General features: G+C 42.7%; 1 protein-coding gene and 2 pseudogenes across 3 annotated transcripts in view; 2 read left to right on the top strand and 1 right to left on the bottom strand.

Annotated features, from left to right (window-relative positions):
• Positions 1-959: 959 nt before the first annotated feature.
• On the top strand, positions 960-2,955 carry LOC111146495 (annotated as a pseudogene).
• Positions 2,956-3,709: 754 nt separating this feature from the next.
• On the bottom strand, positions 3,710-3,936 carry LOC111146844 (annotated as a pseudogene).
• A 4,472-nt stretch (positions 3,937-8,408) lies between these two features.
• Positions 8,409-27,422, top strand: part of LOC111146649 (epithelial splicing regulatory protein 1) — a 54,307-nt gene continuing 35,293 nt past the window's right edge. For all 3 annotated transcript variants that reach the window (XM_022502288.1, XM_022502286.1, XM_022502287.1), the window contains exons 1-5: positions 8,409-8,910; positions 9,424-9,552; positions 10,799-10,912; positions 14,367-14,481; positions 27,229-27,327. In XM_022502288.1, coding sequence (XP_022357996.1) covers positions 8,779-8,910; positions 9,424-9,552; positions 10,799-10,912; positions 14,367-14,481; positions 27,229-27,327 — 589 coding nt within the window. In that variant the 5' untranslated portion in view covers positions 8,409-8,778. The remainder of the gene's footprint in view (positions 8,911-9,423; positions 9,553-10,798; positions 10,913-14,366; positions 14,482-27,228; positions 27,328-27,422) is intronic.

The raw sequence follows: 27,422 nt of genomic DNA, 5'->3' as shown, positions 1-27,422 counted from the left end.
CCTGCTCTGCCAGTGCCTTTGCTGCTATTGTCACCAAGTCATTCTTAACCTCTGGTTTCATCAGTTGTAAAGCGGGGGTTAAAATATTTTTACCTGATTTGGTTGTTGTGAGAATCACATGAGATATGTGTAGTGTTGATTTAATAAATAAAATCTATTTTATTATTGTTATTTATGTTTATAAAGAGAAAGATCTCCCTTCTGCTCTCTCTCTCAACTCGATGGACCACACCGTACAGGAAGTGCCAATGGTTTTGGGGGGATGCCTTTCAGAATGATGCTCTGAGTCAAAATATTGTTTGCAGAAATGGATGCCGATTCAAATTAGATTCTAAAGCAGGGATACAGACTCGAACCAGAAAGGGATGTCCTATTACTGGGAGCAGTTCTATTTTGGAAATGTTATTCTTCCCTCTACGATCAGTGTAATTGATGGATACCCTCACCCAACCTCTTTCCCAAGCTCTAAGCATGAGTAAGTACTACTGGTTGTCAAAGTTCAACCAGGGTGAACTGGAGTCACGGATGTGACTGGCTGGCTGCGTTGAAAGAGCTTGTGACTCTTGATCTCTGGGTCCCAAGTTTGAGTCTCACGTTGGGTGTAGAGATTACTGCAAAAAATAAATAAACTTAAAAAAAAAATAAAGTGCACATAGTTTAACAAAAGCAACCATAAAGTGATCATTAATTGAGAGTCTAGAATTTTAAGAAAAGAAAGCTGTTGCCTATTTGAAATAAGTAATACAGGGAAGCATTTTAAGTACATAGTCTATAGTGGTAATCAGTGAGCCTCTGGGAAACATCATAGATGGATTTGAGATTTCAGCTAAAGAATATATAATTTATTGCATCCTTCCAATTCAATTTGAAAAAAGGAACAAGACTAAAGTAGGCTTGAACCTTTCTGAGTAATTGGCCGTGTGAGTCAGGGCAGCCTTAGTTGGTGATGCTGTGCTGAGATGCTTCAAAGCCTTATTAAAAGTGTTTGGATCCCCATGAAATCCCACTATACCCAAGTTTAGCATGAGATTTGGGTAAGAATGGGGCTGATGGGCTTCATGGTTTATAAAATGAGGAGTGCTGATTTTAAAAAGTCAAGCTTTGAAAGCTTCGAGTCCTGCACCTGTGCACGGTGACTTTTTTTTTTTAATTTTTATTATTATTTGACAGAGAGAGACACAGTGAGAGAGGGAACACAAGCAGGGGGAGTGGGAGAGGGAGAGGCAGACTCCCTGCTGAGCAGGGAGCCCAACGAGGGGCTCCATTCCAGAACCGTGGGATCATGACCTGAGCCTAACGCAGACGCTCAACAACTGAGCCACCCAGGTGCCCCTGCACAATCATCTTTAACCAGCTTTACTTGGAGTGCACACCAGATGGAATGTCAGCCTGGCTGGAAATTTCAGCAAGTTCTGTTGGATGGGGACATGGAGCATCGCTGTAGCCTTGTAGAAGTGTTGTTTCCTTTGTGGCACAGACACATGTACCTGTGAGATGCACTTTTACCAAAGAAAAAAGATTGAGGTAGGCAATATTAGTAAATGCATGTTAGTTGCAGATGAGGAGGTTATAAGAACAGAAAATAGCAGAAAGTGGGTAGATGCCTCTGGGAAGCAGGAATCAGAATTCAGGGGAGAGACAGGTAACTGCAGTTTTTTATTATAAAACATGTAGAATAATTAGACTTATAAGATGACATACTTGTACTACTTTAAGTAAATATATATTAATTTTATTTTTAAGATTTATTTATTTGAGAGCGAGCATGCACAAGAGCATGAGTGGGGGGAGGGGCAGAGGGGCAGAATCTCAAGCAGAATCCCTGCTGAGAGCAGAGCCCAATCCCATTACCTATAAGATCATGACCTAAGCTAAAATCAGGAGTCAATGGCCCAACTGATGGAGCCACCCAGGCACCCAAATATATATGAATTTTAAAAACACGAGTGAGTCTCAGGGAAATCAATTTGTTAAAATTTTTGGAAGGGATTAAGGCAGTGGCTTCAAAATTCTGATTTTTTTTTTCCAATGGGAGACTGAATGAGACAAAAAAAGGACAACATGGAGGGGTACCTGCCTGGCTCAGTCAGTGGAGTGTATGACTCTTGATCTCAGGGTTTTAAGTTCAAGCCCCATGTTGGGTGTAGAGATTACTAAAAAATAAAATCTTTAAACACCACGCCTGTCAACCCACCTTGACTGAAAAGATAAGGTTTGCTGCTGTGCTTCCCTCTCTAACTGGATTTTGGGATAGGCAGGGATGTACTCCTGGGCAAAGGCACGAGGCCAGGAATGAGGAAGGAGGAATTCTCTGGGTGGAATCATTTCCTGTATGCCAAATGAAGTACATCTGTAGTTCGCAAGGAGAAGGTGTATCTTGCCCGATTCATGCAGCATTTCCCTATATGTAATTTTTCTGTATATTTCCCTATGACATGATAGTTAAGTCTTAATTAAATGTTTCAGCCTGCCTTGATGGTGTCTTTAGTCTAAGCTAACTAAGGTCAGAGGGTTAGGCCTTTGTGGTTGTCCGAAGAGACCCCCTCCCCACCTGGAAACTGCTCTAGAATAGTAAACTTTCTAGTTCTCAGGTTTGTTTTCTTTAAGGAAGATTTTTTTTTTTAATAATTTATTTATTTATTTGACAGACAGACATCACAAGCAGGCAGAGACAGGCAGGGGGTGGGGGGAGCAAGCTCCCTGCCGAGCAGAGAGCCCGATGTGGGGCTTGATCCCAGGACCCTGAGATCATGACCTGAGCTAAAGGCAGAGGCTTTAACCCACTGAGCCATGCAGGCGCCCCAGGAAGATACTTCTTTATGCATTTCTTCTCCCCTGAAAACCAATGACATATACATTGTCATCATCTCCATTTTTACAGGTGAAAAACTGAATTCTTGTGAAGTTAAGGGACGCATTCAAGGCCATGGGGTAGCAAATGGCAAGACTGATTAATAAATCCATACTTTTTCCAGACCATCCATAATAATTGCTATAATAAAGGTTCAGACCAGCAATTTGTTTAAATATGTGATTGCACACAGTAATCCACAGAAAATTATAATGCATTTAGTTATCTTGACCATCACCTCCCCTTACCTTCAGAGAGGTTGGATTTGTCCAGGGAGTAGTAAATGTGATCTCTTTGACAACCACATCTAAAACAACGAACAAGAAATATCAACGGCTTGTGGCAGCCTCAGAACACAGGATTTTACGTTGATTCGCTTTTTTTTTTTTTTTTAAGATTTTATTTATTTATTTGACAGAGACAGAGAGAGGGCACAAGCAGGCAGAGGGAGAGAGAGAAGCAGGCTCCCCACCAAGCAAGGAGCCCTGTGTGGGACTCGATCCCAGGACCCCGGGATCATGACTTGAGCTGAAGGCAGCCGCTTAACCAACTGAACCACCCAGGCGTCCCCATTGATTCGTTTTTTTAAAAAAAATTGATCTAATTCTCATTTACCTTTTTCAAGTGTATGATTCATCCTTTTCAAGTGTACAATTCAGTGGTTTTTAGTATATTCACCACTAACCATTGCCACTCTAATTCAAGAACATTCAATTCACTTTATTACTAAAGTTGATTTAACAAAAAAGTTCAATATAAAAAGGCACATGACCTGGTTTTTATTTTGCAGTAAAACGGGTGCTATGTAGAAGGGACATGTGGCAGCAGCTGATTTCTTCCAGTGAACACACCCATTGCTTATACCTGTTCCGAGGCTTCTAATACAATGATATTATTTCACTGTATTACCACTATTCCAATATTCTTGTTCCCCCATGAGTTGCCATCACCACACTTACATCACAAGATTTATAAAGGGGTCGAATCCCCACAATATTCACTGGACATGTCTGCCACCATTTAATCTCAATGATAATTTCTTGTCCATAAATTTTTTTCAACTCAGGAGGGTGAGATTTGCTCATGATGTCTATTCAGAGTTCAAAGACCCAAACTTCGATTTACTTTTTAAATCCTTTTAAAAACGATTTATTATTTATTTGTCAGAGAGAGAGGGCACAAGCAGGGGGAGCAGCAGACAAGAGGGAGAAGCAGGCTCCCCACTGAGCAGGGAGCGTGACATGGGGCTTGATCCTAGGACCCTGGGATTATGACCCTAGCAGAAGGCAGATGCTTAATGAGCCAGGCATCCCCTGAAAACTCTTTTCTTACGAGTATAAGAGAATAGCTAGGTATGTGTGTGCAATTGAGAACTCCAAGAAAGATCTAGAGATCTCAAACAAAACTGGAGCCAGCAAACGTAGTGCTACTACTATAGTCTTTAAAAAGGGAACTGCATTACAAGTTATAAGAAAGTGCCATAGAGCAGTGCCTGGGTGCTCAGTCAGTTAGGTATCTGAATCTTGCTTTCAGCTGAGGTCATGATCTCACCATTGTGAGATCAAGCCCCACTTTGGGCTCCACAGTTGGCAGAGTTGGCTTCAGATTCTCTCTCTCCCTCATAGAGATACCACTGTGTCAATGGTCAGGCCATGGTAGAGACATCTGAATTTTGTCCAGTTCAAGAGCTGTTCTCTAAAAGTGACAAAAAGAAAAGGGTCCAAGGAGTGTAATGAAGATAATTAAAAGTAGAAAAGGTTCACAACGAAAGCTTCAGGATCTTGCAGTAATTTAGTCTAGGAAAGTTATTTAAGTGCAACTTTAAAGGATTCAAGAGGATTGTTATACCAAAAAATGTGATGACTTTTATTTATTTCCTTCTTTCAGCAAGGAAAAGACAAAAAAAATTTATTCATTCTAAAGGAAGAAGGGTTAGGTTAGCATAGAAAATCACGACAGAGCCTTGTTAAAAGCCAAATGGTTGTGGCAGCAAAAAGTCCTCTAAAATTTTTTAAAAAGCTTCTAAAAGTTGCAAATTATAGTTTAAAAAATTCCTTCACTCAGATTCACCAATGTTAACATTTTGCCACATTTGCTTTATCATTTTCTCTCATATATATATGCATATATATATATTTATAATAATTTGAGAGCAGAATTATATACATAATTCCCTTTATCCCTAAACAGTGGGTATTTCCTAACACAAAGGATATTCTCCTGCCAAACCACAGTAATATTAAAATCAGGAAATTAACACTAAGACAATGCTATTATTTAATCTACAGACCTTACTCAAATTTTCCTATTATCTTAACAATGTCCATTTTTTAAAAAAGATCTTATTTATTTATCTGAGAGAGAGAGAGAGAGAGCGTGCAAGCAGGGTGAGGGGCAGAGGGAGAAGCAGACTCCCCACTGAGCAGGGTTCCGGATTAGGGGCTCCATCCCAGGGCCCTGGGATCAAGACCGGAGCAGAAGGCAGACGCTGCACCCACTGAGCCACCAAGGCGCGCCTCAATAATGTCCATTAAACGACGGGGGTGGGGGGGGGGGGGGGAATAAAAGTTCCGGGTCCAGGATTCATGCTGCATTTAGTGGTCATGTCTCATAAAGTCCTTTCCTATAGAACAGTTCTTCAGTCTTTGTCCTTGATAACCTTAATTTTCATGAATACAGGCAAGATATTCCGTAGCGTGTCCCACAACTGGGTCTCCGCTGCTAAGCACACCCACACACACCACAAAAAGATTCTCATTCGTTAGGGGAGTTTTAAGTGTGATCTTGAGTGAAGACCATAGGTAGAGTGACCCACACCCTTCAAGGTCCCTCCCAGAATTATTACTGTGTGAATCACATATTTAAATGTTAGAATTATTCTAAATGGTGGGATAGACAGTAAATCATTTTTGTATTCAGAACTGCAGTGTTGCATAGATTCCCCCACCCTTGGCATTCTTGCATTTTACGAGTTTATTTAAAAAAAAGTAGGTTTGTGCGTCGAAGAATTAGCACCTCTCTTTTTAAATACTTGAGTCTTAAATTACCTGTAGACTCCCATTTTCAGAATTTTGCCTTCTCAGTGATGAACTCTGCCCTCGCTAGGAAACAAGAGCTGCAAAAATGGGTGGGTGTTACTCATTAAAATCTTTCAACAAATATTTGTTGAGTGCCTAGTGTACGTCCGGCTCTGTTCCAACCCTGGGAATACGTTACGGAACAAAACAAAATCCCTGTCCTTGTAACCTAGTTGTACACATTCAAATTTAAATGAAAAACCTCAGAACCCGGGGATCCGACTTCCTTAAACAGGAAGACGAGTCTCTGAAAAGGAGAGGCTCTGGGGTTGGATTCTAACAGGGACAGCGCCGCGGGATCCCTGATAAACGAGCGGAAAATAAAGTTCTCAGTTGATCCAAACGCACTGCACAAATGATTAATCCAAGTACCAGAGGCCACAGAGGACTGGCGACGCAGGACTTCCCGAGCGGCTGTAACCACTTTCTCAGCCACCGTCGGCCGCCGGGCGTTGGCCCTCCTCGCAGTCGTCGCGAGCGCTTGATCCGCCGGGCGTGGGCCACCACGCAACCGAGCCCCGCGTCCCCGCCAGGCAAAACCTCCCGGCCCAGGCAAATCCAAGCACCTGGGAACCTCGCTCCGCGAACGCCCCGCGGGGAGGCGGCTCCGGGGAACCGGCTCCTCCGGGCGGCCTCGCCCACTGCAATGCAATCTGGGTGGTTTTTCCAGGTCCCTCCCAACCTCGCTCCGCGCCCAGTCCCTGCCCCCGCGGCGCCTGCGGGCCGGGGAGCGTCGCACGCGGACCGGGGGTGGGGGGCGAGGCGGCCGCTGGACCGCGGGGGCCCCTTTCCCACCCCGCATCCCGAAGCCCGGGTGCGGAAAGCACGCGCCGCTGGAGCTCGAGCCGCAGACGAGGATGGTACCGAGCACCCTCGTGGTACCTTGAGCGCTGCCGGGCCCCGCCAGAGCCCAGCCTCCTCCCGCTCTCCCGGGACGCGAGCTGCTACCTCTGCCGCCGGCCGCAGCGCCTCCGCCCGCACCGTCCTGCGGGGAAGCGCCGCAGCTAGTCCCTGGGCTCCTCCAACTCCGCCCCGCCCCCTCCCGCCGCCCGAATCCTCGGCGGCTGCCCGCTCCGCCTGCGCTTGCTCGGGGTTGGGGAAGCGCGATCTTCATCCTCTCCAGACGCGCATCCTGACAGGTTCTCCAGATTCGCACCCGGCTGGGTTCCTGCGGTGTGTGTGCTTGCCTGATTTCACACCATGAATATAAAGGGTGGATACCTGGGGCCCGACTAGTAGTACCTCAGACGGATTTCGGTTTCCGAGAGTAGATACGTTTGAAACCTAAAACTCGAGGAAACGTCACCTCTGGAGCTTTTCTCTCACACGTCTAAAGGCCCTACCACGTCACCTTCCGACCTGGTGGCTGGGGGGGTCACGGTGGGCGTCTAAGCCTCGGTGCAGACGTAGCTTAGCTAGAGGAGGGGGAGTGCTTGCGGGTTGGCCAAGCAGACACAGAAATACAAAGGAAAAGGTATGAGTAGGGGGCGTGGGGTCAGAGCGGGAACTGAGGAAAACATTTGCTTTGGCCTGTTCAGGAAAGCATTAGTGTGTACGTTTTCTTTAGAGCCTCGGGCAAACCAAAGGAAGTGGGCCCAGCCATGGAGAAGGTTCTAGTCCCCAACTAGCAGCCAGGACCGAACAAGACATAGCAGTTTAAGGGAGTAGTTGGGAGACAAGGAAGTGGGGTCCATTGTGCCTCAATTTCCTCGTAGCGCGCTGCACCTGCGTCTTTGAGCGAAACTTGGCGGCTGAGTGTGATCCCCGGGCGCCTGGCTCTGTCTCCTGAACGTGGGCAGCGTCCCGGGGTTTGGAGCAGGGAGCGTGCGCCTGGGCTCCGGCCGGGAGAGGGGGAGGGCCCACGGGGTTTCGCTTACAGTTTGCACTTAAAGGTGTGTTGGGGTCGGGAGCGGTTTTTCCGGTGTTTGGCATCTGCCCCCGCCACCTTCCGGTTGCCGTTGGCCGGTGGCTCCCCCCCGGCGATTTGCCCTGTCCCGGCGCCGCGCCCTGAGTAGCTCCGCACCCAGGGCTTCACCTCTGGCCTCCTTTCGCTTCCCGGCGCCAGGCCTTTTCCCTTGACCCTTTAAAAGAAGCTTCGGCGTCGCTCCCCACGGCCGGCGTTTTTCCCTGCCCCTCCATCCCTCTCCATTACCTACAAAGAAGGGGTGACCCCCCCCCCAGCCCACCACCACCACCACCACCACCACCACCACCACCGACTCCCGCACTGCCCTCCGCGCCTTTCACCCCTCACCCTTTTCCCATCTGGCCTAGGCTACCCTTCAGGTGGCAACCGCCTCTTCCCCGCCCCTCACGTCTCCCCCTCCTTCTTTCTCGCCCTCCCCTATTCATTCATCCAGCCATTGTCTCCCGCCCCCTCCTCCCCTTTCCCCAGGCGGCCTCCTCCCCCACCGCTGCCACGTCGTGGTTTGAAGGAGCCAATGGGCCGGCGCCGCCAGGTGTCTCTTACCTGCACCACGTGGGGGAGGGGGAAGGGGCGGGCAGGTAGAGCCACATCCCAAAACAGAAAAGCTTTCAGCCATTGCGCGCTCCACCCGGGGTGCAGCCCTGCTCCTGGCTTTTTGCATAGACGCACCGGCCATTGAATACAAAAAGGGCAGGCCTCCGGCGCCCTCCTTCCCACCCCCCTTGCAGCCCAGGGTGGGGAGCACCGGCCAGGTGTGGGCTTGGGTGGTAGGTTGCCGCCTTTTGCACTAGCGGCGGCGAGGAGGGGGGTGGGCACCCTTTCTTTTTCTCTTAGAAGAGATTTTTAGCACAGGTTTTCTCGTTCTCACTTCCACCCCACTTCACCGCCTCCCAACCCCCCTCTCCCCCTCCCCACCTATCGTCATGACGGCGTCTCCGGATTACTTGGTGGTGCTTTTTGGGATCACTGCTGGGGCCACCGGGGCCAAGCTGGGCTCGGATGAGAAGGAGCTGATCCTGCTGTTGTGGAAAGTCGTGGATCTGGCCAACAAGAAGGTATTTCTTCAGGTTCCTGTCCAAATGATAGGAATGGGGCAAGAAGTTTGCTGTAGAAGTTTGGGGAGTCGGTAAACAAGTGTTCTTGTTTGGCCACTTGTGAGGCTGGACCCGAGGCCTACGGAATCCAGAGTAAAACCAAACGCGGTGGCCACCGGCTTTGGAACCGTTTCACTAATCCGAAATCTGGCTCAGGTGGGGAGGCCGGGCGCAGCCGAGCCAGGTTCTCTGCGCGTCGGGGGACGCCCGGCAGAGCCGGGGTGGAATCCCTGGAGCCCGGGTTCCCACTTCCCGGGCCTTTCCGACCTGATCCGGGTGGGGGTGGGGCCGGAGGCAGGGCCGTGCCGACCTCTCTGCCACTGGAGCCGCTCGCGACAAGTGAGCTTTGATTCTGCGGCCAGACCCCACGAGAGGCGCCGGCCGCCGGGGCAGGGAGCAAGGGAGGAGGGTGAATATGGAGGCTTCCAAATTGAGGAAGGGGAAAACTGACCCCAGCTTCTTTCCCCTCTGGAGGTGGGACAGTTGCATGAAGTACTAGTTAGACCGGATCAGTTGGAGCTGACGGAGGATTGTAAAGAAGAAACTAAGATCGACGCGGAAAGTCTGTCCTCCGCTCCGCAGCTGGACCAAGCCCTCCGACAGGTGACAGCCCTGGGCCGTGTCCCCCACCCTTATGCAGGCCGCTCAGGTGTCCCCCCACCCCACAAGGCAGCCATACCAGGTCCCACGCCGTTGCCGGCGGGTCCACGCGCATCCCCGGGCAGGGTGGCGAGACGCCCGGCCGCGTGGGTGGAAACCCGGCCTGGGGGCCCGGGTGGACCTTTTGGGAGGAGGTCGCTGCTCCTCCAAGCTTCCCAGCGCCTAGTTCGTGGGCCTAAAGTTTCTAGTTCTCGAGATATTCCTGGGGTCTCGGAATCAGTCGGGTTTTACCAATTGAATGATAAGCGGAGTTTGAATCCTAGCGCCCCAGTCCCCAGGGCTAGACCCCAGACGCTCCTGATCTTTGAGGGGGTTTGGGTCTGTGGTTCAGCCTTAGGACAGAGGGCGCTGTGGCTGTGGTGTAGAGGAGCGGGTGGTCTCCGCGCGGCGTAGTAGAGGTGGCCCAGTTTGGTGGGGACCTGACGGTGCTTACTTGGTTTCAGGCTTCTGGACTAGGACAGGCCGGGTTCTGGTTGCCTTCTTTCTTCTTCAGTGGCCTTGGTTTTACCGCCGGGGTGGGTTTGCAGGCCGGAACATGTAGGGCTGCTCGTTGGGTCACTGTGAAACTGGTGGAATCCTCTTAATGGAATTGAGGTGACCCAAAAACCGGCTGCTTTGTGGTTCTGACGGGTACTGGATCAGGGATAGAGCGGGGCGCTACACACCTGTGCGCAGGTGAGGGTCAGACCTCTCAAGGCCCTGCCCTAGCACACAAGGTGCGAATTAATAGGGGTAAGTTACCATTTTTGGGTTCTGTTCCAGGAAACGTGTTGCCAGACTTTCCAGAGGTCCTTATACCCATTAACCACATTTGTTTATCATAAACTGGCATCTTTCTTAATCTCAACACGTCCAAACATAAAGTAACACCAGGGAATGATGTAATCTGAAGGCAACCTGCTGATGAAATGAGACCCGACTTAAAAAGTCTTGAATGTGGATTTATTGCAAAAATAGGAGAGGGGATGGAAGGAAGAATGTATATACTAAATTCTCCTGTCTGTGAAATGTGGGTTGATTGGAAAGCTTTCCTATCTAAAGGAGTCTAGATAGTAGCCTTTCTAATATTGCTCCAGCACTGGTGTCCCCTTATATGGCCTTTTGGTTTTACTTGGTTATCAACACGTGGGGCCACTTTGCCAGAGTTTGGAATTCCTGCATCAGTTGCCTCCCTGTGTCTTGTTTTCAGTTTAACCAGTCAGTAAGCAATGAACTGAATATTGGGGTTGGAACCTCCTTCTGTCTCTGTACTGATGGGCAGCTGCATGTCAGACAAATCCTGCATCCTGAGGCTTCCAAGAAGGTAAGAGTGCTGGCTTCTCAGAATGTTTGGACCTTTGGGGGAGACTGGAGGCTGCTTTTGTTTTTTGTTTTTTGTTTTTCTTTTCTTTTTTTAATGGTTTATCCAAGTTTCTCCATTTTTAAAAAGATGCCTGTCGGGAGTTACTATTTGATGGCAAAATTTCAGCTTGAGAAGATGACAAAGGAAGGGTGGTGATGGTTTCACAACAATGTGAAAGTACTTAATGCCACTGAACTGTACACTTACCTGTTAAAATGGTAAATACCGTGCTATGTGTATTTTACTGCAAAAAAGAAAATTCATGACCCTTCAGTAGAGGTGTTTGACATAGCAGTAATTTTATAGATACTCTCTGATGACTTAATAAAAGTTTCTCTTTTTGTTTAAGTTTTTGAGATGGTTAACATTCTCCCTTTTCCAAAGTACATTAGCTGAATTTTAGACTTTTTTAAATGAACAGCAGTAAGCAGGAGAAAACATTTACTTTTAAATTTTAAGACATTGTGGTATTTTCATCTGTGTGGAAAATGCTTTATCTTAGGAAGGAGCAAAGAATAAGGTTGAATTAAACCCTTTTAATTGTAACTGATTTCATTTAAGAGCTTTGTACTGTGTAAAGAGAGCCATATAACTAGTGAAACATTAATTATAGCATACTGCACTTTGACTTAAAGTAAATGTTCAAAACTGATTAAATTTTGTATCATAACAGTAGGTTCAGCCTCATCTTTTACCTTTGCTGGTCTTTCTGATACGGAAAAGCATATGGTGTGAGAAAAATACAGCCTAACTGTAGATACGTGATTTCTCTCCCTGGGAAGAATACTGAGGGGCTGAGGGAAAATGGAGAGTGTAGAGGGCAGACCCAGTGTAGCCAATCATTGCTAATATAGTTGATCTTATCAACTTAATGAGTTTGAGCTGTAACTTTTTATTGTGGTAGGCAAATACTGAACTTGAAAAGATGAAGTGAAATACTTTTTTAAAGAAAGTAGATGAGGCAAGTTTTCAAAGAAAGATTTAGACTGACGTTGATGTCACAAGTATAGTGGCTAGGCAGTGCAAATTTTTCTTTTTACCTCACTAGGGAAGAAATGGAAAGATACAGATTAAATATGTAATGACAGTTTCAAAAGTCTGAAAGAGAAATTCAAGTTCCTCTAAAGAGTCTTGAGAAACCACTCCTTTTATAGCAACTTTAGTAATTATTCAATTAAAAAGGGGCAGTGGTTTTCATTAATAGATGCTAAACCAATTGCTACACCCTTGATCCAGAAATAGATATATGAGGATATTTTTCTTCCCCTCAAACTCCTATAGAGAGGGATAAAACTTAATCCTTTTTCTGTTGTGCTGAGGGAAAACAGCTGTTTTATTTCAGATAGACTGCTTTAAATGTGGGAAAACCTCCAGAGAATAATTGAGACATTTTTCTGAGTCATTTCTGCTAGGATTTAGATAAAGAAACCTAAAACAATTAGTATTCTTAAACTAATTTAGTATCATAAGGTAATTCTGTTTATTAAAAAAAATAGAGAAAATCATAAAATACTCTTGCCATTCAGGAAACTACATTGAAGTGTTTTTCTCTAATATGAATATATTTGACAATATTCTTCCAGGTTTTTGTAGAAAAGCCCATTTTTACAAAGAGCACTCATACCACACTTTTTAGCCTACTTTATAGTTTAGTATAACAACAGTATCTTTTTTAAGACTTAAATGTTCTGTATTTTAAGTGAATACAACTATTTAATCTTTTATTTTTGAACATGTAAGTTATTCTCATCATCATTAGCTTTTAAATGAACATTCTTGTAGGTAATCTTGATCCACCATTTTCTTAGTAACTGTTTAAGAAACTGACTGTGGTACAATGATATCTATTTTATTTATTTATTTTTGAAAGATTTTGTAGTAATTCCAACACCCAACATGGGGCTGGAACTCACAACCCTGAGATCAAGAGTCACATGCTTTACTGACTGAGCCAGCCAGTGCCCTGATACCTATTTTAAATACAGCAAGAGGGCGCCTGGGTGGCTCAGTGGGTTAAGCCGCTGCCTTCGGCTCAGGTCATGATCTCAGGGTCCTGGGATCGAGTCCCGCATCGGGCTCTCTGCTTGGCAGGGAGCCTGCTTCTCTCTCTCTCTCTCTCTGCCTGCCTCTCTGTCTACTTGTGATCTCTCTCTGTCAAATCAATAAATAAAATATTAAAAAAAAATAAATAAATAAATAAATACAGCAAGAGCAGGTCTATATCTAATAGAACCCAGTTAGGAAATCTGGATAGAAAGAGAAATCATTGCATAAATGTTATATAGGTTACAAACACTGAAAAGTCTTTTATTTCCTTGACTTTTTAATGTGTAAATGAGTAGAAATTCCCAGTGAGTAAAGAGAAACTATTTTGAGATTGTAAGAAAAATCTAAGTTCAGTTTTTTTTTTAAAAGATTTTATTTATTTATTTGACAGACAGATCACAAGTAGGCAGAGAGGCAGGGAGAGAGAATATAGGAAGCAGGCTCCCTGCTGAGCAGAGAGCCCAATGCGGGGCTCGATCCCAGGACCCTGAGATCATGACCAGAGCCAAAGGCAGAGGCTTAACCCACTGAGCCACCCAGGTGCCCCCCCTAAGTTAGTTTTTAAAAAAAATCATCTTTCAAAGCTATTCAATGTGGGTTCCCCTGCCCCATGGGAAACAAAAACATAATAGTGTGTAGTATTTTCCCAGACAGTTGAACTAGCTTAATAACCACAAGAGTGGTGCTAGTAGCTAAGAACAGCAGGTAACTATTTCTCCCATGCTCTTGAGATTTGTGATTTTTCTTTTCTTTCCTTTAAAAAAAAAAAAAAAAGCCTAATTTGGGTTCCTCGGGTATAGCCAGAATCTTGGCCAGGAAAACTAACGTGGGACTATAACTTGGCACAAAAATCATCCTTTTTAGGCAATCAGGAATTTACTATCTTACTCTGATTTCAGTACAGAAAATATTTATTATATGAAACCAGTATTTAAAAATACTGTGTTTTGTAACTGAGTCCTATGTCTAGGTAGATACTGTAAACAAAGGCATCTTTATGAGAACTAAAAGGGCTAATATTGCTGCCTGAAAATACTGGTGGTCTGAAATGATTATGGTTGAAAAGAGTGTAGTTTTGTCACTCAGAAAATACATGACAGCCCAAATGTATTATAACTTCAAAAGTGTTTTAAATGGAATGCATATGGAACACAAATGTAATCTGTTACCTTAAAAAAAGGTATTTTTTCCATGACACTTGTATATAGGATGTAATACTGTACCAGAAAATAAAGTCACTCTTATATTTGATTTTAAAAATTCAGTTGTGGTAAAATATACTGCCATTAAGTTCTTAGGTTTCTAATTATTAGAGAAGCATTGAACTAAATTCATCTAGTTAACAGTGTCTACTTTTGTCCTTCCTCAGAATGTATTATTGCCTGAATGCTTCTATTCCTTTTTTGACCTTCGAAAAGAATTCAAGAAGTGTTGTCCTGGTTCACCTGATATTGATAAACTGGATGTTGCAGCAATGACAGAGTGTATCCTTTAAGAGATTACCCAAGAATCATTTGAAAAGGTAGCTCTGGATAAAATGGCAATTCAAGAAAGTTTAAAGTATTTTTAAAAAGATTTACTTATTTGAGAGCGAGAGCTTGCGAGCATGAGGATGGGGGGAGGGGCAGAGGGAGAGAATCTTCAGCAGACTCCCTACAGAGCAGGGAGCCTACGCAAGGCTTAATCCCATGACCATGACGTCATGAACCACACCAAAACCAAGAGTTGGAGGTTCAACCAACTGAGCCACTCAGGCACATCTAAAATTTTTTTTTTTTTAAGATTTATTTTTAATAAAAAGACATTTATTTGAGAAAGCGTGTGTGAGCAGGGGTAGGAGCAGAGGAAGAGGGCAAGAGAGGATCTCAAGCCGACTCCTGACTGAGTGCAGAGCCAGATGTAGGGCTGCTTCTCAGAACCCTGAGATGATGACCTAAGCTGAGATCAAGAGTCAGTCGCTTAACCGACTGAGCCACCCAGGCACCCCACCCCTAAAGTACTTTTAACTTTGTTAGTGTATGAACGAAATTTACTTCTCCAAAATTTGTTTATTGTACTAGGAAGAACTAATAGTATAATTACAGGCAACTTTCTCGAAGTAGTTACGATTTACTGAATTTGAGTACTGATTTAATTAGATGGACCTAGAATTGGATTTTTATGAGCTGAGCACATATAAAATAGAATTCAGGTTCACATTATTGGGAGTGTCTGGATTTTTTTGGTTGAAGAATGGGAAGACTACCTTTGATACTGATTCTAAGGCCACTTGTTCTTGATTATCTTGGTTTTAGGAATTCTACATCTTTTGAATGGATGAGAATTTTTTTTTTTTAAGTAGCGGTATTTGCTCTTTACGAACATATATATATATATATATATATATATACATATATATATATAAGATTTTATTTATTTATTTGGCAGTATGTGTGAGAGAGAGCACAAGCAGTGGGGAGGGTTAGAGGGAGAAGCAGGCTCCCTGCAGAGCAGGGAGTCTGATGTGGGACTCAATCCCAGGACCCTGGGCTCATGAGCTGACCCAAAGGCAGATGCTTAACTGTGCGAGCCACCCAGGTACACCTTTACAAACATTGGTACCCTTTTTAACCCTTCTTGTGTTTCTCAAATACATCTGAGATTGTGGTGATGATAATAAGTCATCTTTTGAGATGATAAAATGATGTTGGGACTTTACCCCCGTTCTTTCATTACCAAGATTGTATCTTTGATGCACTGTGTATTGTAAAAGTAAATTTTATAATCACAAATCTTGTAGTCATGACTGACGCATCATCTTTCATCCAGTAAGACTTTAAAGTGCTAACTAATAAGTAGTCATGTGCTAACATCAGATGTGAAATTGAGTAATAGAAGAGTTGGGCAACTGACCCAAAGCCACTATGAGAGCCAACTTGAAGTCAGATTTAAGTTACTTTCAGGAACTTAATGGGTTGTAGATGTTTATTCTTTTTCTTTTCTCATTCTTTTCAAGAGTTAAAGCCTGATTCTTATTTTATTTCAAAATTTCACTTCCTTATTGGAAAATGTTTGCACGTTTTTCCTAACCCCTTATAAGCAGGGAAAACCCATTGTATCTGCCTTCTTTCTAGAAGTAGTTAGCTAGAAATTTGCTTTCACATTACCACTAGTGCTGGGAGGTAGGCATGCAGTAAGTTTATTTTAAGGGAATTCTTGTAAGAATTAAAAAGTTTGGGACAGCAGAAAAATTGTTACTAATTGTTTTGTTGGTTTGAAAGTGGTACTAGTCTGCTAGGACTATCATAACAAATATATTAGACTATGTGGCTTAAACAACAGAAATATAACTTGCTCATAGATATGGAGTCTGGGAAGTCTAAGGTAGATAAAATAGAGAACCAAAGAAGTCTGTTAAAAAAAAAAAAAAAGATGAGGGAAAGTCTAATTTAAAGTTATCTAATTTAGAAAAAGACAATTTGAGTAAAAAAGGCAGTATATTAAGAACTGTTTATTTTTGACTATTCAGTATCCTCTTTTGGCAAAGACAATCTTCCCCTAGTGATGATAGGTCACATGCTAGTAAGTTTCCCTAGCTATAAGCTAGAGGTTCTTATGTTTGGGTTTTTCAGGTTTCTCAATGTATTGATAGTTCAGGGAAAACTTACTAAAAGTTCATCGGTTTTCTTTTTTCCCCTTGGTTTCTTCTTGAGACCTTCATGTATATAAAATTTGGGGTTATTAGTAAACATTATCAGTGTGGTAATCTGGATTTTTTACTTGGTTTGTACTTTATTACCTACATACCAGTATATAGTATTTTTTAAAATAAAAAATTGAACTATCTGACATTTAAGTGAAGAAATAGGATGCTTTGCTGATTATTTTTTGTCATTCACTTTAATCCTAGCTCTAAAATTTATTTATTTGAGAGAGAGAGAGCATGACCAGGAGTAAGGGCAGAGGAAGGAAGAGAATCAGGCTCCGTGGGAGCCTGATGTGGGACTCAATCCCAGGACCCTGGGACCAAGACCCAAGCCAAAGGCAGACGCCTAACGACTGAGCCACCCAGGTGCCCCTTGTTAGTGGTTCTTTTTTCAAGTTCCGTGAAGAGGAAAATCAGAAATATTTGACTGTAGTAAACAAATGAATTGTGAATAAAGCTAACTTGGGCTCCATTTCAGACACAGGGCACTTGAAATATGAAGAAGTTCATGGCCATCTAGTAATGCATTCATTGGAATAACTAGGGTATTTTCTATTTCTTAAAAATCTTGATTATATCCTACTTTCTTTGGGCTTACATTGGAAAAGTCTTAGGTTTGTAGTTTTCTTCCCAGTTAGAAAGTAGAATTTTAATCTTAACTGTTTTTATTAATGTTCTATCTGCATATTTCCTTACCATTTAATAGGTAAGAAATCTGGTGCGCCTGAGTGGCTCAGTTGGTTAAGCGACTGCCTCCAGCTCAGGTCATGATCCTAGGGTCCTGGGATTGAGCCCCACAGTGGGCTCGTTGCTCAGCTGGGAGCCTGCTTCTCCCTCTCCCTCTCCCTCTACCTGCTACTCCACCTGCTTGTGCTCTCTTTCTCTCTGTCAAATAAATACAATTTCAAAAAATAACAATAGGTAAGAAATCTTAAGCTTTCCTGACAGTGGTTTTTTACACTGAAGCTGTGATCAGTTATTTTATGACTCCTATTGGGAGGAAACATTATTGGCTTTACTGGGCCACCTAAGTCCTCAGGTCAAAAACAATCATACCAGATTTGACTATGTACTTATCCTTATCTATGCAGAGGCTTTCCACAATGTCTGAAGAGTTGTGTTCTTTCAGATCACTAAGTATTTCCCTTTCTCGAATGGAAATGACACTGAATTTGGAAACCTAAAGATGGTCATTACACATCCTTGATGGTTTTGCCAAGTACATGGGGAGTCATTTGCTCCTGAGGGATTACCTGTCCAACCAGGTAAACCAGGGGAGGGAGAGGCTCTTGCCAGCCCTTGGAAAGGAACAAGTAAGGGAATATCCAACTTCACTTTCCTGGGAAAGTTACTTGCGTTTTCTAAGCCTCACCTTTTATCTCAGGTGTTCTACATGAAAGCTTTGTAAAGTACCAGGAGCAGTGTAAATGAAAAAGTAGGACTACTTTGTTAAAATAAAGGGTTTAGGAATTCTTGAATACAGTGCTGGTCCTTATTTTAGCACTTACTTCCCTCTTTTGTCTTTGTGTTGGTTCTGAGACCACTTCTGGTGTTAGTGTTGAACCTTTCTGAGTTCTTCAAGTTGTAGTTTTGCTACCTGCCTTTTAAAGTATGCAGTCTCAGAAGAGAAGACCTCATTTTGCAGGTGAACTGTGGGTAAGCATTTTGTAAGCTTTTTATTGAATCAGGTGAGGTGGTAAGAGTGTGAAAATAGGAATCGAGTCCTCTGATTTTTTTGGGGTGCAGTTGTGGGGAGATTATCTTAGATTTTTAGAGGAAATTAATATAAGCTTTCTCCTGTGAAAAAGACATTTTGATTATGGGACTGTTTATATAAATGACTTCTTTTATCCATTTTTAAAAAGAGCAACCCTATTTTTTCCCCAATGGTAGATGGAATTACTTCTTCCCGGTTTCTTTTTTTTTTTTTTTTTAAGATTTTATTTATTTATTTGACAGACAGAGATCACAAGTAGACAGAGAGGCAGGCAGAGAGAGAGAAGCAGGCTCCCTGCTGAGCAGAGAGCCCGATGCGGGACTTGATCCCAGGACCCTGAGATCATGACCTGAGCCGAAGGCAGCGGCTTAATCCACTGAGCCACCCAGGTGCCCCTTCCTCCCGGTTTCTTAACCTGTATTTTCTTAGCTTTGTTATTCATGAACTAATTTATTCTCATTAACCAAGACCTTGTCCATTGTGTTTACTTTACTTTGCCAAGCCTTTAATAAGAACTTTTTTTTTTAAAAGATTTTATTTATTTGAGAGAGAGACAGTGAGAGAGGAAACACAAGCAGGGGGAGTGGGAGAGGAAGAAGCAGGCCTTCTGCTGAACAGGGAGCCTGATGCGGGGCTCGAACCCAGGATCCTGGGATCCTGACCTGAGCCCAAAGCAGACGCTTAATGACTTAGCCATCCGGGCGTCCCTAATAAGAGCTTTTTAATAAAGTCTGGCCTTGTAGGGCAAGCAGGTAAAAGAAGGTTTGTGAGTTAAGTGCTTACGTGTATTCCACCAGCAGGCCCCTCACAACCAGTGGAGGAGTGTCACCCCTTTTTACAGTTGGGAAGACTGAGACTTAGAGGTTTTAGCTAGAGGCGCCAGCACTTTAGCCCAAGTCATTCTCATGTAAAAATCGTGCTCCTTAACTAGGGGATAATACTCTAGAATTTATAAAGCCATTTGAGGGTGAGATTGGCTATTTATAATAGATTATGTCCCTTCTAGGTTTACGTTCCCATTTCCTGAGCACATACTGAACTAACTGTTCAGCAAGAAAGAGGAAGTAACTTCGTAAAATTTCTTATCCAGTTCCATCCATATGTGCTGTTTATTATTAGCAAATACCATTTCACTAGTGCAGTTTTCCACTGTCAGGATGAAAGCAACAATCACTAAACCACTCCTGTCCGCCCATCCAAGGGTTAGTAGGGGTGTGTGTGTCTGTCTCACCACTTCTTGATGGGGTGAAGGATTTATGTGTGTGCATGTGCTAATACAGTGACATTTGCCTATTTTTTCCCATATATTAAAGATGGAGATGGGTGCCTGGGTGGCTCAGTGGGTTAAGCATCTGCCTTTAGCTCAGGTTGTGATCCCAGGGTCCTGGGATTGAGCCCCGCCTCAGGTTCCCTGCTCAGCGGGGAGCCTGCTTCTCTCTCTGCCTCTGCCTTTCTCTCTCTCTCTCTCTCTCATGAATAAATAAAATCTTAAAAAAAAGAGAGAGAGACAAAAACCTTAACAGCAGAATGGTTAAGAACAGGAGCTTTGGAGTCAGATTTATTGGGGGTGAATTTAGTGTACCCCTCAGCTTCAGTTTCCCTATCTTAAAATGGGCATGCCTATTGTAAGGAATAATAAGATACTATATTCAACCACTTAGCCAGTACCTGGCCTTCCATACACTTTTCTGTGTTGACTATGATGCTTTGAGCTTTACCAGGTTGGGGGCGGGGGTGGTCCTCAGATGAAGAAAAATAGCTTCCAAGGACTTAAAAAGGACTTGATTACTGATTTAAGAACTTATTTAAACTATTTTACACTTAAGACTTTTTCTTTTTCTGGGACGCCTGGGTGGCTCAGTTGGTTAAGCAGCTGCCTTCGGCTCAGGTCATGATCCCAGCGTCCTGGGATCGAGTCCCACATCAGGCTCCTTGCTCATTGGGGAGCCTGCTTCTCCCTCTGCCTCTGCCTGCCATTCTGTCTGCCTGTGCTTGCTCTCTCTCCCTCTCTCTCTCTGACAAATAAATAAATAAAATCTTAAAAAAAAAAAAGACCTTTTTTTTTTTTTTTACTTTGAGATTGGATATAGACCTTTTAAACATCAAGTGTTTTAGTACACTAAAACACTTTAGTATTAGCTGTGTTAGTACAGCTAATCTTCAAGGTTAATTTTGCTTTCCATTTGTAAAATTGTATGTGTAGTTAATTCTGCACATCCGTACTTCTGATAAACTGAACGGGGCCTTTACAATTGCATAAACCTTCATTGCCTTGCTTAAAAAGGGGAGGGAAGTGCTGAATCCTCCTTGGTACCTTTCTGCGTATGAAAGGGATTTTAAATATCTTCAGGTGTACAGTTAAGCTAGGTTAGTAGTTGACCTTGTTAGCTAGAGGGGGGGAAGAAATTATCTTTGGCATCAGGTTGGCATGATATGAGCCAAATCTGTAAATACTCTGGTTTATGGTCTGTAATGGGTGACTAGAAATATTGTATATTCTTGGCCAGCACTCAGTTATGTTAATTTTTTGTGGTTTATTTTAATGATAAAATAATTTTTTAAAAATATTTTATTTATTTATTTGACAGAGATCACAAGTAGGCAGAGTTAGGCGGGGGGCGGGGGGGCAGGCTCCCTGCTGAGCAGAGAGCCCAGTGTGGGGCCTGATCCCAGGACCCCAAGATCATGACCTGAGCCGAAGGCAGAGGCTTAACCCACTGAGTTATAAAATAATTTCAAAATGTGAGTTTGGGAATTTCAGGATAATTTTTTGGTTTATTTTAGAAGGACTGAGAAGACTTGTTTTCATAGTCTCCCTTTCCTAATTTGCTTATCCCACCTAAGTGTCTTTTCCTAAAGTAAAAATACTCACTTTCACTCTTTTGTTGAATTGCGTAAGTCTGTCTTATTTCTTTGACAGTATAATTGATTTGTCAGGTCTGTTTTTTGTTAACAATAATATCTCCTGAGGTAATATTTGTTAGGATGGGTCTTATTGTTTTCCCTCTTGGAAGGAGTAAGCCTTCTTGGAATAGAGTTAAAACTGTGGTTTTGGATTTTTTTTTTCCCCCAGCATTTTATTCCTAGTATGAAAAAGTTGTTGTCTTGACTCCTAGTTATATTTTATAGTGGCATTCTTGATTTATTTCAGAGCTTACTTTAAAATATAGAAGGTTATTTAGAGAATCTATTTTTTAAATTATGCAAGTCATTTAAGGGTGATTTATCACTTCTTTCCCTTCTTTCCTTCACATACTTGTAGGAAACTTGAATTCTTCCTTGGGGTACTAATTCCACTTCTCTCTTTCCATATGCTGTTGGCTGTCCCTTTGTTCATTAGCATAGGCATTTTGTTGTAATATGTCTGACCATTAAGCCATTGTGTTTTAAATAAAAGAGCAGAGTAGAAGGGGAGGAAACAGATTTGTCTGCTGAAGGGTCTGTGGCAGGGAAAAATGGCTCGGGGTTAGAATTTTTAATTGGGATGCAGTTATAATGGAGCTTAAACTTAATCATTCCACTATGTATTTGTTTTATATATGTAATTCTCCTAATGTAAACTACAGATTTAGTTTAAAAAAGATGTTACTTACAAGTGAAAATTTATAATCAAATGTGTCCATTTTTAGGCTCATCTTTTTTAAGTGGATGAGCTAATAGTGGCGAGCTTTGTTTAAAGGTGGTTATTTATTTATTTATTTGTTTGTTTGTTTTTGAGATGGTGAGCTCCTATAAATGGACTCTGTAAAATCTTGCTCTCTAAATTTCACCTTCAGCTAATACACATTTTGGGCTAAATCCTGAAATCGTTTCACTGAAGGAAGCACTAAGGAAATGTTCCTCCTATTCAAATAATGGCAAAGTCTGGACTTCTAAGTTTGGTATAAATGTGGCACTTTGCTCAATTGTAGCTTCAGATGTTAGTGTTGTTCCCACCATGTCTGGCTTTACCCTTTCTCATTTCCTCATGGCATTTCTCACTGTAAAGCTGGCTAAGCCTGTTCGTGCTGTTGTGGCTGCCTCGAGGGTAGAATGAGTAAGTTGCATGATGAGCCATAAATCAGGAGGCATAGACTCATCTTTCCTTCCCTCAAGATCAGACGTGCAGCAAGCCATTCAATATGTAATTAAAATTGATAGGGGAAAGAATTGGTACTAAACTTTTTTTTTTTTAACCCTCCTTTGTTACTCATGTTAAATTCTGGTTAAGGATTATGAATTGAACATGCCTTCTGAAGAGGATGTGTATGTGTGTGTGTGTGTGTGTAAATGTGTGTAAGTTTTGGTTTTGGTTTGGGCGTGCAGGAGGTTGGGTGACTTTTGAAAGTTGTCAGGAGCTCAGAGCTGCTTATCCTTAGTGTGTGATGTCTTGAAGGGAAACGTGTTGGGACGTGTCCTGTGGAACCAGGTTAGCCAAATGTCTAGAACATATTCCTACTTTAAAAGCAGAATTCAGTAAATAATTCTTCATCTACTAATCCATGTCTGTCCAGACAGGATACTTTCCGTCTTTAGTTTGTCTTTTACTTTTTTTAAATTTTTTTTAAGATTTTATTTATTTATTTGACAGAGATCACAAGTACGCAGAGAGCCCGATGCGGGGCTCGATCCCAGAACCCTGAGATCAAGACCTGAGCCGAAGGCAGAGGCTTTAACACACTGAGCCATCCAGGCACCCCACTTTCAGTCTTTTCCACTTGACTTTTATATATACATTTAGAAATCTTCTGATAAAGTATTATCAAAATGAATTAAGCAAAGCTTCTTATCTTGGTGCAGGGAATTATATACACTTAGTCAAATCAGAGCTGTATTGTAATTCCGGCTCTTACCTACCAGCTGGGAGCCTGGGTGAGTTACAGAACTTACCTAAATCCTGGTTTCTTCATCCATTTGGTTTTACCATTATCTGCCTGGTGGGGCTGCTGTGAAAATAGAAGGAAACAGATGGTGTTTGCCATGAAATGGTGTTTAATGCCATCATTTATGTCAGTAGATTCTGAGAAATGATAGGTGCTGTCGTAGATAGCAGAGGTATCTACATGCTTAGGAAATGTATAGTACCGTTGAGAGAGTAATATTTTATAGGAATAGTAATATCTAATCAACTCTTAAATTGATGGTTGCAGCCTAGAGCAACCAGAAAGGTATTGGTGATGGATGGGTAGGAGTTACCTATGGTCTCATTTGGTTAAGGGATTACGAAGATAAACTTCATAGAGGAATTACCTGAGCAAAGGTGAGAAAGCTCGATACCTCTTATGTGTAGAGGAGAGAAAACAGTGGTTAGAGTGGAATATACTTTCTCCCTCCTATTCCTCCAAAGCTTAATTTCCCTCCAATATTCTGTTTGGGGACAGGACGTGGTAAACATTCCCGTGTGACATTCTGGTTTTGGCCATCTCCAAGCGATCTCTCTTCCTTTAGGCCAGAGGTCAGCAAACTTTGAGTAAAGGGCCAGGTGGTCAATAATTTAGATTGTGTGTGTGTGTCTGTTGATACGGGTTTTGACACAGCACTGAACTGGGTTCATAAGTGGTGTTTCTTTGGCCAGTTTTCTTGAAAATCTGTTCCATAATGGTCTCGTATATAAGAGCTTTTTCTGATGGTTCAGTAGATAGTAAGGGGTGAAGTTGGAACAATTGGGAACTCTTAGCCTACGCTGGTGGTTCTCAACCTGAGTTGATTTTTTCCCATTCGGAGACATTTGGCATTGCCCAGAGATACTTTTAAGTCAGAACTGAGGTGGATAGAGGCCAGTATGCTAGTAAAAATCCTATAGTACTCAGGACTACCACTCCCATCCTCACCCTCAACAAAGAATTATCTGGCCTATTGGTCAGTAGTGGCAAGGTTGAAAAACAGTGATTTATACAATGGGATTGGTCTCCATTTCTTGAATGCCTTTCTCTTGACTCCATTGTACCTAGCCCCTGACAAGGCTAAAGGCATTATTAGAATTGCAGCGTTCCAGAGGACTGTTTACTGGCAGAGTTTGTGTGATAAACTATGGCTAGTCATAGCTAATCCTTTTTAGTTCTGTAAGGATTCTTAAAGTCCTCCCACCTCCACCTCTGCCTTCCCAGAAAATTTAGGGCAGTTGTCTTCCCACAGTATTTTCATCATTTGACTCTTGTTTTTCTGTCCTGTCATCATATTCCTTGAAAACAACACTCAAGGGACGCCTGGGTGGCTCAGTGGGTTAAGGTCTCTGCCTTCAGCTCAGGTCATGATCCCAGAGTCCTGGGATCAAGCCTTGAGGCCCACGCTCTCTGCCGGGCAGGGAGCCTGCTTCCCTTTCTCTCTCTCTGCCTGCCTATCTGCCTACTTGTGATCTCTGTCTGTCAAATAAATAAATAAAATCTTAAAAAAAAAGATTAAAAAAAACCCCCACTCGATTAATACTTTATTGTGTACTTTCCATGGATAATCATTTCATTTTATTTATTTTTTTTAAGACTTTTTTTTTTTTTTTTTTTAAGATTTATGCGGGGCTCCATCCCAGGACACTGAGATCATGACCTGAAGGCAGATGCTTAACTGACTGAGCCACCCAGGCACCCCTAAGACTATTTTTTGAGTAATCTCTACACCCACTGTAAGACTTGAACTTATAACCCTGAGATCAAATCACATGCTCTACTGACTGAGCCAGCAATGCCCCCCCAATAATCATTGCTCTTGTTGCTTGAGCATCTCCTGGGATTGTTTCTCTAATCTCTCAGTGGGCAGGGCATTTATTTCATCACTAGATGATGTAAAGGGTTGGACTGGGGGGTGGGGAAGTGCAGAAATTATCTATCATTTCAGCTTGATTATTATCCTGTTCGTATACAAATTAGCATGTGGTGAATGACCCTCAAAGTGTGTGGGTTATGAAAGTTGGCCACCCCAGGGCTCTAGGAAGAAGGGGAGGACATCACTTTTTATAATGCCTGCTTTGTGCCCTGGACTTGTTTTATCTCCTTTAATCTTCACAAAAATGCCCAGGGAGGCAGAGATTATCACAGCTTTGGCTTTTCAGATAAGCTGAAGTTCAGTGGGGTTGAGTAATTTGCCAAGGAACATATGGCTGCATTTCTACATGTGGTATGTTTAAGGGCTGAGAAATGTAGCTGGGTGAGGGACAGCAGGAAGTGAAATTGTCCAGCATAGTGAGAAACAGTATCTCCTTAGTGGAGAAAGAAGGGGGAGGGGAGGGTGTGTAGGAATGAAATGGGATTTTGGATTGAATGGAGAAGGATATTGCTCATTGAATTAGCTCTTCAGATGATTGGTTTTGATACTTTGTGGACGGAGCTCTCTGAACTGTTTTAACATTGTATCCTCTTTGATTGCAGTGAAGTAGTGCTTTGAACTTAATGTCTGTCTTCATTTTTCACCCTTATTACAAAATACCAGTTAGAAAACTAAAGGCAAACATTCTAATAACCACCCAGCAGATGGCTGTTTTCATTTTAAGCTCCAGAAAAGACAGAGTAGCGTAGTGTTATCTATTATACGCATCACACTGCATTATGAAATCTGCGCAAATTTATGCATAATACCTAGTGTGACTATAGTATTGAAACTTAAAAATAACAAAATTAACCATTGTAGTAGCTGTTAACTTCTTGGCAAAGATAAAAGTTTATTTTAGAAAGATGGTAAATGGGGTGCCTGGGTGGCTCAAAGGGTTAAAGCCTCTGCCTTCGGCTCAGGTCATGATCCCAGGGTCCTAGGATCGAGCCCTACATCGGGCTCTCTGCTCAGTGGGGAGCCTGCTTCCTCCTCTCTCTCTGCCTGCCTCTCTGCCTATTTTGTGATCTCTGTCTGTCAAATAAATAAATAAAATCTTTTAAAAAAAAAAAGCTGGTAAATCTGTAAAACTTGATGGAAATCTTTTCTGGTCTCACCCTGTATCACAGTTTAAGGCACTATTTCATTCTTTCTTTCTTTCTTTCTTTCTTTTTTAAAGATTTTATTTATTTATTTGACAGAGATCACAATTAGGCAGAGAGGCAGAGAAAGAAGGGGGGAAGCAGGCTCCCCGCTGAGCAGAGAGCCCGATGTGGGGCTTGATCCCAGGACCCTGGGATCCTGACCTGAGCTGAAGGCAGAGGCTTTAACCCACTGAGCCACCCAGGTGCCCCATAAGGCACTATTTCTTAAAAGCCCTGTTTCCTGGCTTACCCAAAGCATATATTCACTTGATCCAGAGCCATATTGGCCATTGTTAGCTCTGAGCATTTGAATTGTTTCTACAAATTGACTCTTAAAGGACAAGCATTTGCTGCCATCTAAGACAGCTATACTACAGGGGCTCCAAAAATCTAGTAGGGAAGTTCCCCCTAAAAGTGGCATCGTAGAAATAGTGTCATCAGTAATATGAAGTGTCTTTTTTCAAACAGCCTAAAAAAGCCATTTGATAGCTACCTCATGGTCTTGACTATATGTCTTTCAGTCCACACATTCATTGCCTTGCATATGCTGTAAAGGTAATAGGGTGAAGGAATTTACTAATTCTGGTGTATACTTCATGGTTTGACACTAAATGAAAGTGTTTAGTAGTCATGCATTTGCTACTGCTCAATAAATTTTATTATTGATAGTGCCTCAGGACAGAATTGTTTGGGCCATTTTACTATATATTTACCCAAGAGGGTAATTGGAGACTCCAGGAAGTATGGGTGAAGTCCAGAGTGACAGGAAGCAACTATTCTGTGATTTTAAATAATTTGCAACCTTAGATGCATTTTACCTGGCTTGTTGGCTCTGTGTGAGTTTAATCTTGGGCTAGAAGTACCTCCTTTTACTTCCTCAAAATGTTTCCTTAACTTAATATCCCAGGCTTAAACTTTGAGAAGACTAGTTCAGTCTCCCGGTATGGAGCCTCTCAAGTTGAAGATATGGGGAATATAATTCTAGCAATGATTTCTGAGCCTTATAGTAAGTATTGCTGTTGTAACAGTTGTGGACCTAGAATTTGGTCTTGCCGTGTTTACCTCATACACACTTTTGAATGTCCTCCCACAGCTTTCTCT

The sequence above is a fragment of the Enhydra lutris genome, unplaced genomic scaffold (assembly GCF_002288905.1).
Source record: "Enhydra lutris kenyoni isolate GAN:26980312 unplaced genomic scaffold, ASM228890v2 scaffoldscaffold14, whole genome shotgun sequence".
Classification (NCBI taxonomy): domain Eukaryota; kingdom Metazoa; phylum Chordata; class Mammalia; order Carnivora; family Mustelidae; genus Enhydra; species Enhydra lutris.
This window is presented reverse-complemented; position numbering and strand designations above follow the sequence as displayed.